Source organism: Aptenodytes forsteri, unplaced genomic scaffold, assembly GCF_000699145.1.
Source record: "Aptenodytes forsteri isolate BGI_AS27 unplaced genomic scaffold, ASM69914v1 Scaffold404, whole genome shotgun sequence".
NCBI lineage: Eukaryota > Metazoa > Chordata > Aves > Sphenisciformes > Spheniscidae > Aptenodytes > Aptenodytes forsteri.
Window position 1 is genome coordinate 1,462,034 of NW_008795629.1, and position 18,709 is coordinate 1,480,742.

Consider the following 18,709-nt stretch of genomic DNA (forward strand, 5'->3'; position numbering starts at 1 on the left):
GCCAGGGGAGGTTTAGATTGGACGTGAGGAAAAATGTCTTTACTGAAAGAGTTAAATATTGGACCAGGCTGCCCAGGGAAGTGGTGGAGTCCCCATCCCTGGAGGTATTTAAAAGACATGTAGATGCGGCACTTAGGGACATGGTTTAGTGGGCATGGTGGTGTTGGGTTGATGGTTGGACTTGATGATCTTAGAGGTCTTTTCCAACCTTAATGATTCTATGATTGCGTTTGTTAGTGGTGCAGCCTGTAACAGGATAAATTAAGCATTTGTTTTCCTGCAATTAGCCCACGGTGGAATCGCTCCATGTTTCTGACTCTGCAGGGATCGGTTTTGCATTATTTCCACACATAACTAGGGAGCGGGGATGGTGCTCTGCTGCCTGGATGTGGTTTGTGGGACCGGGCGTGCCTGGAGGAGACTGCGTTAAGCTTTGGGGTGCTCCACTGGAGGGAGGGATCTCCGGCACGGCAGGAGGCAAGGCATGGGACCGCAGGGCTGAGCACTGAGTATTTGACCCAAGCCGAAGCCATGCTCTCCCCACTCCTGCCACCCGCCGTGGGGACAAACAAGCCAAGCAATAACAGCCCTCACAGGCTGCATTTTTGGGCTGAACTTTCTGTTGTTGCAGTTTTGACGTTCTGGGTCACTTTGGGCTATGTTATGCTTTTCTTCTTGTGCTGTTTTGATCTTCATTTGAAAACAAGGTCCTGATCCTTCTTGTCATCACCAGATAAGCTGGCGCGAGGCGAGCTGTGCAAACGCCAGCCTGCCCTCCCGCCGAGCCCTCCGCCCCACGGGGCTCGCACCTCGCTGCTAAAAGGGTTTCCAGACAAAAACGCGAGCTGACGAAGCACAAGTGTCTTTGTAAAAAATATAATCTTTGCTATTTTTATACTTTTAGCAAGATAAAAACGCGTTGTAGGTGTGAAATAAGAGGTGCCAGCTCTAGCCGTGTGATTTGCCATGTGCGCAGGCTTGAAGCATCAGTTGGGAAAGTGGTTGTGGGGGTGGAGGAGGGTGCCGGGCTGCGGGGACAATGGCAGGGTCTCTTGATTTCCATTCATGTTTTCCTCCCCACTTCATGCAGCTCTCCGCAGCACTAGCGCTGCCCAGGGGGATTTATCCCAGCATTGCTCCTTTGCACTGAAAGCATTCCCAGCAAGGGCAGTAAGGTGATGTGGTTGGATCTGCAGCTGAAGGAGATGCCATTGTCCTGGTACCTGCTCCCACAGCAGACCGGGAGGTGTTTTCCAAGCAGGACACAGTGCCTGGGGCTGTGACTCTGCAGCAGTGTGGGTGCACCCTTGCCTAGTGGTTGTGTCGGTGTGAATCATGGCTGCGCTGGCACACGTTCAACACCGAGGCCTTAAAAGCAAGGTAGCCAACGTGGGCCAAAACGTCAGAGGCGAGTCAGCAAATCTTTCCTGAGCTTGCTCACGGAACTGTGGACTGGTACCCTCGGGGTGGGGTGAGCCAGTGGCTGGGAAAGCTCTGGGTGCCATCTTCCCCTCTCTGTAGCAATGGGGAAGATGGATGGAGATCAATCTACTTGGCTGTATTGGATCCTTGTTACCTACTTGGTCCGTCAAAGGAGGTAAATGGGTGCAGACTGGCGTACTTTGTAAGTGACGCGCTGTTTTCTGGGAGGTGATGCTGTTCCTACCGTCTGCCTGTTGGCTGTCTGGTTGTAGGCTGCACTTTCTAGGCTGGGACTGCACAGCGCTCGGCTGCTGTGCTGGTGCACCTGAGCGCACTGTGCACTGGTGCGCTGCGTACAGACGCTTGCAGGAAACAGAGGAGTAAGAGAACAGCAAATAGGAAACATCCTAGAGCCTGCTTGCACATCCTGAAGGTAGGGGGAAACCTCCAGACAGCAAAACAGGATGGCACGGGAGTGTTTCCACTTGTTTGACTCATGCTGAAACAATGCCCGGCTGCTGTTTGTCTTGGACAAATGCATTTCTCTGAGCAACAGGATCTCCTGGCCCTCCTGCAAGGCAAACGCTGGGCTTTAACTGTTGCGCAGCCTGGGGCTGGCCTGTCCTTTGGGGTCACTCACGATGGGTTTGAGTGGCCTGCGGAGAGCGGTAGCTCCTGCTGAAGCTGTATGTGGATCGCCCTGCAGATCTGCCTTCCCACCGTGCCCCACAGGGCGGTGTCTGGCAGGGGGTCCTGGGTGCAGAGGGGGGAGGTTGCAGGAGCCCACGTCAGGTGCGGGAGTCGGTCTGAGGTCCGAGGCCGTCGGCTTCAGGTTTACTTTTCTCCAGCTGCAGCCGAGGAAGCGGAACTCTGTCCGTGGGTCAGACGTGTTGTCCTTCCTGCGGCTTTTGGATCTGATGTGTGACACGAGGTATGGTCAACATCTCTGTGGATGGGGTCGCAGGCAGAGCTTCCTCCTGCAAGGGGCTTACCCCGCTGCCAGGGCTGTTGGGGACACAGTACTATGCACTAGGCTCTTAGATGCTTCTGGGCTTTCCATGGCAGTACTGGATGCCTCCTGACAGGTTGACGTTTGCATGCTGGCCTGCAGGCAGAGCCTCTTCCCAGCACTGACATATGCCTGCTCATGTGTCTACCTGCACAGGATCCACACCACGGCCAAGACCAGGAGCTCCTGTTTCAGCGAGGATGATTTTGATCGAAAGTTTAAAATCTGCATCTGAAGTTTGCCTGGTCCAAAAGGCTTTCCATGCAAGGAAGTGCTTCTGCAGAGTCATAGCCTTAATTAAAAATCCTGTTGTCCCCTGCAGCATTTCAGCTACTCAGGCATGCTGGCAGTGTCCTGTTCACCAGGCTACAGAGGGCGAGAGATGATGCTCTGTATAAATATTTATGTTGCACTGGGCCTTCCGTGCCAGATCCTGGCCAAACTGAGAAGTCCAGGCCCTCCTGTGCTCTTAGCCCTGCTAAGAAACACGCAGGCAAGTGTTGCAGATGCAGCCTGCAAGCCAGTTACCCGGCGAGCAGGCAGGTTACTGTCCTCAGGGTGTGTGCAGGGTGCGTGCCTGGCCTGGGGAGCGGCTTAGCTGTGGTCCCAGCTGCGGTGGGGCTGAGTGATGGCCAAGTGAAGCACAGCTTGTTGCGGGTCAGCCTCCTGACCAGGCATGAGCAGCAGCGGCTGTGCCTGGGGGACCCCCAGGTGTGTGAGGGCACAGTGGAAGTCTCCACTGGGGCATGGCAAAGGCATCGTCATGCAGATGCTGCTGCAGCCTAGACCTCTCCGGGGGCCTCCTTGCCAGCCTGAGCTCCCCAGGCACGGGAGCTCAGCACTGCTGGGTGCCGAAGGGAGAAGCCTCCCCATTTCGAAGCAGTCCCATGGCTGAGATGAACAGAGTGGGAAAACACTGCGGCACTCCCAAAAATGCCCTGGAAACTCTCCAATTACAGAAGGCACAACTTAAACCCTATTCTTACACAATTTCCTGGTTATAGATCCCTCTGGTCACGCTGGTGGCGTGCAAGAGGAAGCAGGACAGTGGTATTGATTGCACAGCTGCTCTCGGCAGCCTTAGGCTGACCCGGGACCAGCACACCACACCGTGCTCCCTGCTCCCATCCCCACGACCATCCCTGCCTCTTCGCTTCCTACGTGGTGCTGGTGCTGTTACTGGCACTGCCATGTTGCGGTGGGCTCTGGGTGCCCGCCAGTGCTGGCACTGCCTGGGACCCTGAGTGCTGCCCCCGCATCGCTCACCTTGGAGGTCTTGTTGGGGAGGACCTAACCCACAGGTCCTCAGGCAGGTGCTTTTACCCCCTTTCTCTAGCTGGGAGCAAAGTACCTGCTAGCTGCCTGTGATGGTGGACCTTAGGAGAGGTCCCAGACCTTCTCAGGTCCAAGGGCGCACGTAGCTGGGGCTGGAAGGGCAGCTGCTGCCTCCATTTCTGCCGTTGGGCAAGATCTTCACTGCTGTCTCCCATGACAAGAAGCTAATAAAAGCTGGAGGCATCTTGGGAATCCACAGTGCTGGAAATGATAAAAGTTCATCCTGCAGGAAAGGATATCTACATCAAAGGGACAGCTACAGACTACAAAGGCCTGACACTTGAGTCCTTGTATGGCTGCAAGGCCATTTGCCTTTGCTTCTGCCTAAAACCTAGGGAGAGCTCGAATAGAACATTATTTTGTGGAAAGCAAAAGCTTTGTTTCTGCTTGTGATCACGTGGGAGCTGCTGTAGGTGTGCTGTGTGCTCTGTCACACGGGTTTTATTTGTTTTTGGAGCTGGTAAAGTAACACTGAGAAGCCCATTAATGAGTGGAAGCAAGCCTGTGCAACCTCCAGACCCAGAGGCACGGCACTTACAGTGCTTGATGTTTGCTGGGAGCTCAGCGGCAGTGGTGTTAAGTCAGTTTGTCAGATGTTTGGAAGAGGAATGGAGTTATCCTGGGCTGTGAGCAGGCTAATGCTGAATCCACAGCCAGCCCGGGCTGTCGGCGTGTCTGGGCTGAGATGGTACATCCTGTACCTTCTCTTGGGATTTAAAAAAACCCCAAGGTACTGCTGACAGTTGCGAGCAAGGAGGAGCAGCTGAATTCCCTGGGTATCAGCTGAGGCAGTGGTGGTGGTTGTAAGATAGAGCAGTACAGGTGGGCTGTTGCCTGGGATGAAGCTTTCCGGAGTTGGAGATAACCATTTCCAGCAGGCAGGTCCTCCTGCCTGAGTTCGCCTGGTTTCCTGGGCTCTTCATGCAGGCAGGTTGCCCTGATTTGGAGACTTTGCTCTTTTCCAAGTGCTTTTGCCCTGGGGGAGCAGGGAGATGCCTGCCATGACGGGCTCTGTGTTTCCCAAGCCCCTCAGTTGGTGAAGGCAGGAGAATTTGCCTTGCCTGTGCCCTGCCAGGCATGGTGACACACCGCTGCTGCCTGCCCACAGTCCTGCAACTTGGACCCTGTGCACTTTGGATTTTAAACCATTTTGAGGTTTTGACCTGATTTGTGGCAAGTGCAGCTGCTTGATGCGTGGGGGGAACGGTTCTAGGAATTCTTTGGCAATGGCTGCCAAGAAGCAGCCAAAATTACAGAACAAGCAGAACCTACAAGCAACTGGCAGCAGAATTCATTTCAGGAATTCAGCATTACTTTCTGATAGAAAATTATCCGAAAAGGTAAAGGGTTTTGTTGTTTACATCTGTGCACATCATTAACATGTAGGACCTGTTGTACTTATTCCCATTACCAACCAAACCTGAAACCATTTAAACACAGTGAATAAGTTTGACAAGATCTGACAACCACAACTGTGCATCAATTAGCACGAATACTATTAACAATATTAATACTAATAACTGTCCCTTCTGAGATACTGGACATTACAAAGATTATTTTTTCCAACAACCAAGACACTTGTGTGTGTTTGGGTAAGGCAGTCAGGACTCTCCAAGCATGGGTTCAAGCTTTCCCTCCGAGGACTTTGCTGTCCTGCAGAGAGCACGCGGGGGTGGTGGTCCTCGTTTGCAAGGGCTGCCTGAGAAGTTTGCCATGACTTTGCTACGGGCTTTTTTGTTGATTATAGCACACAAGTCCAGGATGTGTGTGTCAGGTGAGCATGTATCAGTTACCGTACCTGCACTTGTCTTCAACTCCCGAACTTCTCAATTTCAGCTCCTGAACATCTCAGTTTCAGTGTCTAGAGGTAGGTGTCACACTGGTGGCATCTTCCGGAGCTGCTGCGCTTGTCACAGGACTTTCAAGAAAGGCTCTTTCTAGTGGTGAGATTACGGTGCAGTTTGCATGGCATAAATTCCCAGCGTGGCCGTCTCTCCCCGCGGGCAGCTCCCGCTGCTCATTCTCCAACCTCTGCACCTGCCCTAAGCCCATGATCCCAAAGCGCTTTGGTTGGATTCATGGTCTTGGAAAAGGGGTAAACCCAGGTATTCTGCAGGAAATTGATGTTTCCGGACAGACCAGGAAAAGCCCTGCTTGTTCAGGCATTTAGAGAATTGCAGCCCAGATTGCCCCGGTGGATTTACATTGCCTTTTCCATGTCACCGTGTCGCCAGCTCTGTGAGCTGCTGGACCAGTTTCTCCATGCCCAGTAGCACAGCTTCTGCACCAGCAGTCTCTTTGGCCTTTTCCCCTCTGATGCTTCACTTTGCAAACCCACACAGCTGACTTTTTTGGAGGACCCTGTGGTTTTCCAGCTATTGGGGCTGTCCCGGCTGCCCTCTCCGGTAACCGGAGTTGGAAGGTGTCCTCCTGTCCGGTGGGGAGGTTGCAGAGGGCGAATCAGTTCCTCTGCCTTGTGCAAAGTGGTGTTAGCAGAACCGGCGTGAGCAGGGTTTCTGGGTCCGTTTTCCCAGTTCTGGGAAGCGCATTGTGGGGGTTGCTGGAGTACCTGTACTGGTAGATCATCAAACAAACAAACAAGCAGCAGGAGATCGAGAGGCTTTGCTGCATAGCTGGGATGCTTTCTGGAGCGGTTCGGTGCTGGGGCCGCACGGGGAAGCTCCCCGCAATCCTCTGAAAGGGCTCCCACAACACCCTCCTGCTCTCTGAAGCTTGGTGATGGCTCCCCTTCGTGCCGGGACTCCCCCGTGGCAGCACAGCCGGGACTCCCGAACAGGGATGGAGGGATGGAGGCCTTTTATTTCTCCTCCCCACAGCAGCAAGTGAGCATCTCTGAAGGGAGAATGTCTCCTCTGTTCCTGAGAGTCCCATCGGTGGGTGAGGGTGGCCTGGGGGAGGCTGCCCATGCCTCTGAGTCAGGCAGGCAGGAGGGTGCTGCCGGAGCGGTGTCTGCTCACAGTTGTTACAGAAATCTGCCATTTTGGCAATGATTAGGCCCGCAGTGTTTGAGTGCCCCCGTGAATGGGCTGCCCCCTCTCCTTCCCCAGCGCTGAATGAGCGGATGGTCTGACGCACACAGCCCATCGCTCTGCGCCACCGCTTGCACCTTGGGCGTTTGATCTGTAGAGGGGAGGAAACCGATGCGACCAAGACAGAGTGATTTATGGTCCCACCTCTACTCAGAGGGTGATTTTAGCACTGGCATGTGGCATGAAAATTTTGTGGGCGGCTGGCCTTGAAAATCTGTGTCCCAAGGAAAGGTTTTGCTTGCGAGCTGCATTCACAAATTGCTGCTAATCATCTATTTAAGTGTGCACATTTTTGGTCTGCTAAGTCCATGCAGAAATGTAATCATCGAGAATCAATTTCCTGCTCCAAATACAGGCCTTTTAAAAGTTTGGCATGCAGACCGTGCTCTAGTAGAGACCAGCGCTGTACAGACATAATTTGTGTATTACGTGAGAAGTTTATTAAGGAATTATTGATGTCTTCATTGAAGATCTCAGTCCGTTGGTTCGTCAGTGTTTTCCAGGAGAGGGCTGGAGGTCCTGCCTGAGCTGGACCCTCGCCCTGAACCCATCGGAGGAGGGTAAGGCAGTCCTGGTATGCACACCAACACATCCTGCCCTTTGTCCCGGGCTGGGAATTGGGGTTGCTTTGCCCCAGGGTGACATTTTCCCCTGCAGAGTGGGGGGTACCGCTGTGTTGGTGATGTCATTGCACATCACTGGGCGCATGGTGCTCCTGAAAAGTGCCAAGCTGGGATTTCCTGCGTTACACAAGCTGCTCAGCCTCAGCTAAGGCGCTCTGGGCCAGGCTGGTACTGAACCTGCCGCCCCAGCTCCTTAAGGGCTTTAGCATTTGCACACGGGAAATAAGCAATTAGCAACAAGGGCCGCTTTGTTGCAAAGCTTCTGCCTGCAGCAGGGCTGAGCTCACCCGGCCGAGGTCTGGCAGCGCTCGGGCTGGAAGGGGGAGCGTGGGTCAGATGCTGCCCTGGGTGCAATCCCGGGGCGGCTGCCTCCCTCCGGCTGCAGCAGAAACTTGGAAGGGTCCGTCTTCACTGCAGCAATGCCTTTTGGTGGGGGGGGAGCTGGGGGAAGGGGAGACGGCCTTTTCCTGAGGGTTAATCTCGGTCAGAGTGGTGGTAAGGGGCTGGCAGCTGCCTGCCACAGTGAGGTTTAGCCAAGAGGAGGAGAAGGGTGCAGGGAGGTTTCTTGGCTGTGCTCTTACTTCTTCCTGAGGATTAGGGGGGAAGCCGCCATCATCCCCTGGACGGATGACGCCGTCATCCCTATGCCATCATTCTTCCCTTTCCACCACCCACAACCTCTCCTCTGGGCAGCACAGAAGCCGCTGCCAGGGGGTCCTCCAGGCTGCTGTGGGAGCCAGGTTGCTTTTAAGTCTGTATCTGTTGTCCCCAGAAGCCTTTACATTTATTTACCCCTTCTGTTTGCTCTCTCCCCCTCCATTTCCAACACGTCTCCCATCCCCATCAGGACGCTGCGTACTTCCCATTGGGGCTCCCATCCCATCCTCCTCCTCAGCTGGCTTGCTGGAGCCCCGCCGGTACTGGGCACTGGGCAGATGGGCAGCTCGGCCGGGGATTGCTCGGCGGGACCGCAGCCACGCACTGCATCCTTCTGCCCGCCCCGGGGGAGCGCTGGCAGCAGCACGGAGCGGAGGAGCGCGGCGTGCTCGCGCCTTGTTGCTTATTGCACAGGAACAGCGGTGTTTGCCAGCAGCTGCAGCTGGGGATAATGCCACCAGCCGTCTGTTTTCTGGCTCAGGAACTGAAAAGTGTATTTAGAGGTAGCAAGAGCGTGTACTTGTTGTTTTAGTTGGTGTTTGGGCTGGCAGGGCTGCTGTCAGAGTGGTGCAGAGAAGACGGCAGCCCGTGCTTCCCTTCTGCACCAGGAGCCCTGTGCCCAGCTGGCTGGGGATGAGGCTTGGGGTCCCCCAGCCCCTGACCCTCAGGGGAGCGGCTCACTGACAAAGTGCGTCCTCAAGGTGCTGGCCCACCGCTGCTGCCCCTCCTGCCCTCCCAAACAGCTGGCCCAAACTCTGCCAGCACTTGCAAGAGGTGGGAGCAAACCAGTGAGCTCCAGCAAGGAGTTTACTGGCCCAGGGATGTTTATTGCATCCAGAAATTTGCAGGCCCCTTATTCTTGTGGGTTTATCCCATGGCTGTTGGCTTTGCTTCCCCCTTTGGTGAGGGAGAGGCCGTGCATCCTTCCTCCCCTTGTACTGCACTGCTCAGGCTCATGCAGTGCACGTGCACAGTGCACAGCGGCATTCGGAGACCCTGCAGCCTTCCAGGAGCATCCTCTGATGGCAGCCGCCCTGGGGCTGGCCCAGCATCTGGTTTCACTTCACTTCTTTTTGACCCAGCTCCTCGTTTCCCCGGCTGTATGGGTGGATCCCGCAGGCTGTCTGTCCACACTTCTGGAGATGCAGCCGCCTGGGGAGGATCCACGTCCTCATCAGCAAGGCCTGCGGCGGCTGCGCAGCTGGTGTGGCAGGGTTGCAGCCTCTTGAACATCTCAGGTGGGTACAGGCACGCAAGCCCAGTTTGCTGCCTGTGGGGCCAGTGCTTCGGGCTTGCTGCTGGTCACCCAGCTGGCAGTAACTCCTCCAGCCTGCCTTTCCTGCCAGCAAGGGCACCCTGCTGCTTTACCAGCAGTTTCTGGCTTATCCCATGAGGTTGTCCCATAACCCAGAGCTGAAGTAAACAAATGGAAGCTCATGGGTTTGGACAAAGTCTTCCCCCTACCCAGCATTTGCCCCTTGCTGTGCATGAAAGCAAGAGAAGGACCTGCAAAATAGAGCTGATAGGTGGAGCGGTCCCTTCTCCCCCTGGCAGCTATTCCCAGTGAGGCATTTTAAAGTGTGCGATGACAGCTCTGCAAGCCCGGGGCTCGTGACCGCCGGCCTGCGAGGCAGGGGAGGTGCTGCCAGAGCGCCCTGCGCTGGGCCAGCAAGGGAAGTCCTGGTGGAAGCAGGGTTTTTTTATCTGGGCTGCCTGGGCCTGGCATTTGAATGCTTGGAAATGCTCTTCTCCAGATGTTTCCTAGCACACGCCGGCTCTGTTTATAAACAGCTCCTCAAAGCAAAGCCCGTCGGGGCTGCAGGCGGGCACTTGCAGCAGTGGCCCCGTACAGCTCCCCTGCACCCCGCTACGGGGTCGGGGGCCCGGGGTCACCTCTTTCCCCTCCTGTCTAGAGGGGCTGGGGTGGTTAACAAAAGCCTGAGATGCCTCCGCTTCCTTTCTCCCGGCCAGCAGCTTCCTGCCCCGTTGCATCCCTGGGGTGGCCGGCATCTCCGGGATGCCTTCCTGCCTTTCGCTGCCGGGAGAGTGGGGAGCAGAGCACCCCAGAGCCGAGGCCGGCGGCACGCTGGGTCTGCCTGAACCACCTGTCCCAAGGGAGATCCCGGCTGCTCCAGGGGCTTGGGGCGGGAAGACAGGGGAGACCTCATCGCTCTCTACAACTCCCTGAAAGGAGGTTGTAGCGAGGTGGGGTCGGTCTCTTCTCCCAAGTAACAAGCGATAGGACGAGAGGAAACGGCCTCAAGTTGCGCCAGGGGAGGTTTAGATTGGACACAAGGAAAAATTTCTTTACTGAAAGAGTGGTGAAACATTGGACCAGGCTGCCCAGGGAAGTGGTGGAGTCCCCATCCCTGGAAGTATTTAAAAGACGTGTAGATAAGGCGCTTAGGGACATGGTTTAGTGGGCATGGTGGTGTTGGGTTGACGGTTGGACTCGACGATCTTAGAGGTCTTTTCCAACCTTAATGATTCTATGATTCTATGACACTTCCATTGCATCCAACCACGGTTTCAGTTCCTTAAAGGAAAGTGGTTGTCTTGGGAGGGGCTGCACCCCCAGCAGCCCAGCCCCTCCCTGGATCCTGGCAGCGTGATCATCAAGCCCCTGCAATTTCCGTCCCCCCCGTGTTTTGCCAAAATTTGAGGTGGGTGCCAAGGGCGGACGGCAGGCAGGACAAAGCAGCACAGGGCACAGGCTGGGTTAGCTGTTCAGCTCATTGCTGTGCTTCCCCGGCCCCATCTCCTCCAAAGAAAATGATGCTCTCATACCCGCTGCTCCTTCTTCTTCCAGCTGGGTGGAGGTGCCTTTCGACCACACTTTTCTCTGTCCTGGCCCCTGCAGAAGGAGAGAGATGAAAGTCTCCATTACAAGGACAAAAGCCGAGCGAAATCCAGGCTAAACAGATGCTGCCGGTGGCCCTGCCAAAATACCTTTCCCTCGGTTGGCCCGAGCCCAGCACTGGAAAGGCTGCGGCGCGGTGCTGCGAGCAGGTTCCCAAGCTGTCGGCGCTGCGGAGCCACCCACAGCTCGTCGCATCCTGGATCTCGCCCCAGCATCGCTCCCCGGGGACTGCCCTGTCCTCCCCCCCCAACCCCGCTCCCCTGCGGTCCCTGCACACGGCCTGGGGAGGATGGCCTCGTCACGCCAGCGCCGGGAGGAAGGGCTGAACAATTGCTGCTTGTCGGTCTGTCTCCTCTCCCTGCAGAAAAGGGTACGTTGCTCCCTTCTCGTTATCAGCCATCGCCAGGTAATCCGCTGGGGAACAGCACTGGTGAAAAATTGAGTCATTTGATACAGATCTGCTTTTGCCTCGCCACGGCCTGGCGATGCTGAGGCCTTGGGCGCTTGCATTTTTCCTATTCTAGCTACTTGCAGGGGCTGTAATCTCGTCCCTTAGCTTGGGAAGCGTGTTTTTGGAGGTAAGAATGTGAAAGGAGTTGGCTCCACTGCTATGGAGCTGGAAAGACGCCTCCCTCCATGACACTGCTCCCCCTCTCCCTCCTGCCAGCTTCCAGCATCATTTTTTGGGCACAGGGATAGCTTTCCTGGCACTGCTAGGGAGAAGCAGAGGGAGCAGAGTATGCAGAGGTGGGCTTGAGCCAGTCTCTGCTCAGACCCCTGGACCTGAGCACCTCGGGAGGCTGATCGGTGCGAGGCTGAGTCTTGTCTTTGCAGGTTGAGCTTCCCTCTAATGCTGCGTGGAGAGCGCTTTGCCTTCCTTTTCTCATGAGCATCCACAAGTCGTCTTTGTGGATGCTGTCTTTTAGCATGATGTGGATGCTTTTGTCTATCCCCAAGACATAACTGCTCTTTGCCCAGGCAGAGCCCTTTCATCTCTTCCCTGCCCTTTAGATCAAACAAGCGTTGCTGCCCACGGGCTCCAGTGAGGCAGCCAGTCCTCCACTCCCCTTCCCCAAGAGGCGTGCAGACGCCTGCTCAAAAACTGAGCCTTCCTTCCATGGGAAACTGGCGCTTGGAAAAACCCTTTCCGTCCTGAATCAGGTGAAAGGGAGCGGTGTAAAGACCCTTAATGAAATGAGAAATTTCAGAGGTTTGAATCTGAAGCGTCTAAATGGAAAGTTGTAAGGAAGTGATGCTGCATGGTGGTCGTGGTTCTCCAGATTGGGAAATAAAAAAGGTGCTCACGGTTGACGTTATTAATAGATCCACATTTTCTGCTGGGATAATTCTGTGGTGGCTGCTGAATCCCAGCTCTTGCCTTGGCCACTCTCGCCTGGGCAAGGCTCCTCGCAGTCCTGTGCTGTCCTGGCTCTTCTCGGGATCCAGCGGATCCAGAGGACAGGCCAGAAGGGTGGATTTAATAGTCTGATCTCTGCACAAGCCGTAGGATTCCCTGAGCTAGTGCTCGTTAGAGCTGAACACAGCTTCTTACAAGAAAAATTTCAATTTAAATGTTTGCAGTGGGGGAGTACCCACCATGACTCTGGAGCTGTCCCAGGGGCTAATGTCCTTGCATCTTCTCGCGTCTGAATTAGCCCAGCTTCAGCTTCCAAGCATGGGACCACTTTAAACCTTCAGGTGCTAAATCCACACCATCTACCAACAAATTCTTGTCTCCTGTAGGTGCACAGAGACTTTGGTTGGTGTCTGACAGATTCAGAGGGGAACCAGAGGCAGGCTTGGCTTATTCTTTCTAAGTGTTTCTCTCCAACATCTTCACAGCAAGGTGCAAAAAAACCTGCTGTAGCTTTGCCTTAAGTGTTAGGGTTGGAAGGAGAGCACGGTGCTGGCACCCCTGGGCTGTCAGACGTGGGGTGAGGGCCGTGGGTCCTTCCTGCCCTCCTTCGAACCGCAGGCTTGGCCAGCTCTCAGCTCCCCGGCTTTGTAGCAGAGATGCTGCTTGGGGGCAGAAGACTTTCAGTCTGAATGGGAGCAATTTTTTGGGTCGGATTCAACCCCAGTTGCTTGGGTAATAGCATTGGATGAATTCAATTCCTGCAAGTGGAAGCAGCCGGTGTGTGTATGGTGGGGTGTGCTCACCGCCCCAGGGCTGAGGAAGGAGCCAAAGACTCTTTTGGTCTGCTTGCTTAGGTTGTCTAAATTTTTCCCATTTGAATCACCCTCTGGAGTTAGTTTTGTGTATTGCTAGACTTGCACCGCACTTTTCTCCTTGGCAGCTGGAAATTAGCTAGTGAAGATTGTGTCTGCCAGAGCTGCTACAGCTGAGCCTTCCTAGGGCTGCAAATGCTGAAAGCAGTGCTTATTTAGCTAATGAGGTGTTGCCATTGGATTTCTGGTTTTATTTTGAAGAAATATTTCTGCCACTCTGATTTATTTCAAGCCTTCTTTTTGCACAGTCTCAAACTGGGGCCCATCTTTGATCCGCAGCTTCCCCATAATCAAATCATAGTAATAATGATGCTGCGAGCTCTGCTGCTGAGATCCCATTAACTGCAGGACATCTTCCTGGGATGTACCAGCCATGGGGGCACTTCTGGTGGTTCACCCTAGGCACTGGGGATGTGGTTTCATCGTCACGCGATCCTCTGTCCTGTTGGCTCACCAGAGCGATGCTGGTAGAAACAAAAGGGGCTTTAGGAGAGAGCAAGAAGAGTGTTTTGAGGTCTGGGCAATATCCTGTGCAGGGGGATGGAGAGAGACGCAGCCCATGAAGCACCAGGCTGCTCTGGGAGGCTAGGTGCCTCCAGCCAGCAGAATACAAGCACTGCGAGATCCCTTGGGTGGGTGGTAGATCCTGTGCTGTGATCCAGACTTGAGGTGGCTGCTCTTCGGGCTGCGCTCCCTGACTCCCCTGTTCCTGTTTTTCCTCTCTTTGCAGGCACACGTTCTGGCAGTATCGCCGCGAGAACCCCCAAACCAAAGTGGGAGACCCCCCTCCTGATGGGCTGCCCGGCTTCAACAGTGGTGTCCTGCTCCTGAACCTGGAAGCCATGAGGCAGTCCAAGCTCTACAACCAGCTGCTGGAACCCGCCATGGTGCAGAAGCTGACGGAGAAGTACCACTTCAAGGGCCACCTCGGGGACCAGGATTTCTTCACCATGGTGGGGATGGAGCACCCAGAGCTCTTCCATGTGCTTGACTGCACGTGGAACCGGCAGCTTTGCACATGGTGGAGGGACCATGGATACAGTGACGTGTTCGACCAGTACTTCCAGTGCGAGGGTGAGGTCAAAATTTACCACGGGAACTGCAACACCCCGATCCCTGAAGACTAGGGCACCTGCCACCCCCGGGAGCAGCTCTGACTGCAGCAGGCCCTGCAGAGCCATAGTGGCTGCACCAGCAGTCCCTTGGGAAGGGTGGCCAGCCCTGATCCGTTGCATCCCAGGGGGATCCCTAGGGATCCCAAGAGTGTTCAGTATCCCACTGCCTGTAGCCTCACCCCTGCAGGAGAAAGTGCAGTCCGGTAGTTGGAGTAGGGCATTCACAGTCACCGTGCCCGGGCTCAGCTCCCAGCTCTCACCTGGCTCTGCTTGGGGCAAGTCCACAGTGCCCGTCTGTGCCACAGCCACCGGGGCACGGGGACAGCCGAGGGCCTTCAGGCGACCGCTGCTTTTGCACATGGCAGGGTGCTGCTCTGGGCGTGCTCTGCAGCCTTGCCTTGTCTAATGATCAGCAGGAGGCCACAGCCAGGCAGTTGGGTTTCGTTTTGGCATTCGTCGGTGGCCCGTTTCTGCATCTCACGCAGAGCATCCGTCTGGTCCCTCTGGAGAGCAGACACCGTCCTCAGGTCATCTTCCTTTTGAAGCATTCCAGAAAGGCGAGAGGGTTTTAAAGACTGAAAAGCTGCTTTAAATTGGGTTACTTACAAACAAAAATCGAATGCTAGAGCTTTAAAGCCTCCCATTGGTTCTTTTTAGCAATAAAAGCTTTACTGCCCTATCTTGTCTTAAAAGCGTTCAGTGAGCGTGTACCAATAGGTTCATTTTTCTAGCTTTGCCTTTAACCTTTCATACAAGAATAAAGCTGCAGATGTAAAAGACACTCGGCTGTTTTTCTGTGGCACAACTGAAGTCCTGTGCGATAGGAGGTTTCATGCTCTTCTTATCATGATTAAAAAGTAGTTGATGTATATCTGTTGGGCAGTTGAATGTGGTGCCCCACATAGCTTCTTGCTGTGATTATCCCACATCTGTCCCGAGCGAGCGATGCAAATAAACGGGCCAGCACACAGACTGAATTTTAAAAAAAGATCATCACCACCGTAGCCAGGGTTGGTTTGGAAGGAGCCAGGAACTGCCTGTGCTGTGAATGAGTGGGCTTCAGGCATGAGCACTCTGCGCCCTAAATAAATCCTGTCTCGGCTGGCCCGGCCAGCGCGCGCAAGCTCCTGCGCAGGTCTCTGTCAGAGGGGGTGCACACACGCATTAAGCACTTTCAGCCCTGGTGGTTTTCACACCGAGCTGGCATGTGCCTGTGTGTGTGCACGTCTGTGTGTGCATCTGTGTGACGTGCACATGCAAGAGAGAGGGATGGGGACTTAATTATGGCTTAACCTAATAACAGCCCGCGCAGTGTGCGGCAGGAGTTTCCCCCGTGTCCGTGAATGAACGTTTCTCTTTACTGAGGGAGAGGCTCTCCTCCCTCTAACTGATGTAAGGGGAACAGCAGGCTGAGATGCGGGCTGCAGCCCTAACCTCTTTGATTTGCTGAACCAATCCATTTCTGAATAGCACACAAGCTCTGCTTTAAGTATTTTCACATCCCCAGGGAAGGAACTGTGAAGAGGTGATTAAGGGCTAGTGAAAGAAGCAATAGCCTGCTGTATTAGACTCACATTTTCACCAAAACACAAGGTGATCAGGCCTCGCTGTGTAAGACAAGGCAAGCAGCCAGGGTGCTGGAGGCTGCAGCGGGGCAGGATTCAGGACAGGCGATGCACCATGATGATGTACCCTGAAGGACGAGGAAGTTTTGCAGTGGCTCAGCCAGCCAGAGCTGCCGCCATGCCTGGAGAGCATGTGCCCTCCCAGGGTGTCTGGAGGGTCTTTGCTCGGTCGGTGCTCGCTCTGATTTAGGTTTGAGCTGGGTGGGGACGTCCTTGCGTTGCGTGGCCGGGAGCAGCCCTGGGATCCACCCACCTCGTCCCTGCCCTGGCAGTGCCATGCTGCTTTCCTGGGCTTCCTCGTGCAGTGTCACGGTCCCGTGGTTGGCATCGGCGCTTTGTCACCACCCTGGCATGTCCCAAGGCCCCTGCGATTGCCCCGAGCGGCTCCTGGGGCTGCCCCATGTGCACAGCCCCTGCCGTGCCCAGGATGCTGCTGCGGGGACTCAGCCCTGCGCTCGCTGGCCAGGGCACACCGGTGGCACTGGTGACACATGGGGCCTTGAGTGCCAGGGCAAGACCTTGCTGTTGGTTTGGAAATGGCCGTGCTGGAAATACAGGCCAGGTGGCTCGTGTCACCAGCCCTGGGGAGCGGCAGGCGATGAGCAAACGCAGCTTTTCCATGGGGCTGAGCAGCTCTGGCGTGGCTCTGGGTGTTGGGGCTGGCCCGAAAGCACCATGATGGGTTTGGGGTGGCACTGCCACAGGGTGACACCGAGGCTGTCGGCCTCAGGAGCCAGGGCTGCGTGGGGCACCCTCTGCCTGCGGCCAGGGGATGCTTTCCTCAGAGTTGGGAGCACCTTTCCCTCTCTGTGGGGTCCTGGGGGCTGCGAGGGGCAGGGTACGCCTTCATGCAGCCACCCTGGCCCCCAGGCTGAAACCTTTTGCTTAAGTATTTTGCAAAAAAAAATGTTTCCAGTTTTTTCTGAGCAAAACGGCAGTCCACTGGGAAACTCGCTGCATTTTTTCAGCTGGGAAAAACATAAGTGAAACATTTAATTCAGCTCAGGGTGGTTTTCCCCAGGCACTGCAGACGGCCCAGCGGCACGGCTCCACATGCACAGTGCCCGCACCCCCCGACCCGCGCGGTCCCCAGGGCCGTGACTAAGCGCCACAGGCAGCATGGACCTGCATGGCACTATATATAGACCCTGCACGCAGCCGGGGCCATGCTGCCTGTGTAATTATCTCCCCTTCATGCCCTGCTGATTGCAGGCACTAATGAGCTCAGCTGCAGAAGCTGCCGCAGCAGCCTGGGGCCGGCCAGCGTGGGGCTGCTGGCTCAGCCTTTTTGAAGGGCACTGCTGCCGGGTCCGCTTTGGGGCCGAAGCAGAGCTTGCTGTGCTTGGCCGGGGTGGCAGCACCCCTGCGGGCACACCACAGCCAGTTCCTGCACTCGGTGCCCAGCTGGCTGGCGGCTGCTGAGCCATCCCATTACTACCCTTTGGCAGTAATTCCTGGAAGAATGGGGACTTTCCGTCCCCATCCCTCCTCGCACTCCAACACCCTCCTGATGCACAGCCCAGCCTCGGGCAGACACTGAACCAGGCACACGAGGTCAAACCTGAGCATCCCCTCCCGGTCCCTGTGACACAGGCCTGGGGCCGTCACAACCAGCACTAGCAACCGCTAGCACAAGCACGGTAAAAGATGCTTGGTCAGCACTAAGCAGCACTAGTTTGCCCCTGGGCACCGGAGGTTTGCTGCAGTGACCCTGCAGCAGTGGCCTTGGGGCTGATGGGCAGCTCCTGGTCTCCAGGGGCTGGTGCCATGTCCTCGGGCCAGCGCTGGTCCCCTGCCTAGCTCAGGGGATCTGCAGACTCCGGAGCCCAGTTTCGGGTTGGTTGGGGCCCCCCAGAGACACGGTGGGCAAAAGGCAGCCCTGGGCAAGAGGCACATGGGGACACGCTGCTGTGACACGCAGTGATGGGGGGGGACACAGCTGTGGGGAGCAGGGGACCGGCCCCGCCAGCATGGGCTCTTGGCCGGGGTGGCAGCACCCCTGCGGGCACACCACAGCCAGTTCCTGCACTCGGTGCCCAGCTGGCTGGCGGCTGCTGAGCCATCCCATTACTACCCTTTGGCAGTAATTCCTGGAAGAATGGGGACTTTCCGTCCCCATCCCTCCTCGCACTCCAACACCCTCCTGATGCACAGCCCAGCCTCGGGCAGACACTGAACCAGGCACACGAGGTCAAACCTGAGCATCCCCTCCCGGTCCCTGTGACACAGGCCTGGGGCTGTCACAACCAGCACTAGCAACCGCTAGCACAAGCACGGTAAAAGATGCTTGGTCAGCACTAAGCAGCACTAGTTTGCCCCTGGGCACCGGAGGTTTGCTGCAGTGACCCTGCAGCAGTGGCCTTGGGGCTGATGGGCAGCTCCTGGTCTCCAGGGGCTGGTGCCATGTCCTCGGGCCAGCGCTGGTCCCCTGCCTAGCTCAGGGGATCTGCAGACTCCGGAGCCCAGTTTCGGGTTGGTTGGGGCCCCCCAGAGACACGGTGGGCAAAAGGCAGCCCTGGGCAAGAGGCACATGGGGACACGCTGCTGTGACACGCAGTGATGGGGGGGACACAGCTGTGGGGAGCGGGGGACCGGCCCCGCCAGCATGGGCTGGCTGCAGGGAACAGGGCCATTGCACCCCACGGGAGAGCTGTAGTGGCCCCGGCCAGGGCCCGGGAAAGGGGACGGCAGGTTTTACACCAAGGTTACTCAGCTCAGCTCCTCCGTCACGCCTGTGGGCTTACTGCTCCTTGTCTTCTCACCCGCTTGCTCACAGCGAAGTGC

General features: G+C 56.0%; 1 protein-coding gene across 1 annotated transcript in view; it reads left to right on the forward strand.

Moving 5' to 3' along the window:
* The window catches only part of XXYLT1 (xyloside xylosyltransferase 1), a 37,026-nt gene extending 21,951 nt beyond the window's left edge, over positions 1–15,075 (forward strand). The window contains exon 3 of the mRNA XM_019472882.1: positions 13,916–15,075. Coding sequence (XP_019328427.1) covers positions 13,916–14,312 — 397 coding nt within the window. The 3' untranslated portion in view covers positions 14,313–15,075. The remainder of the gene's footprint in view (positions 1–13,915) is intronic.
* The last annotated feature ends 3,634 nt before the right edge of the window (positions 15,076–18,709 follow it).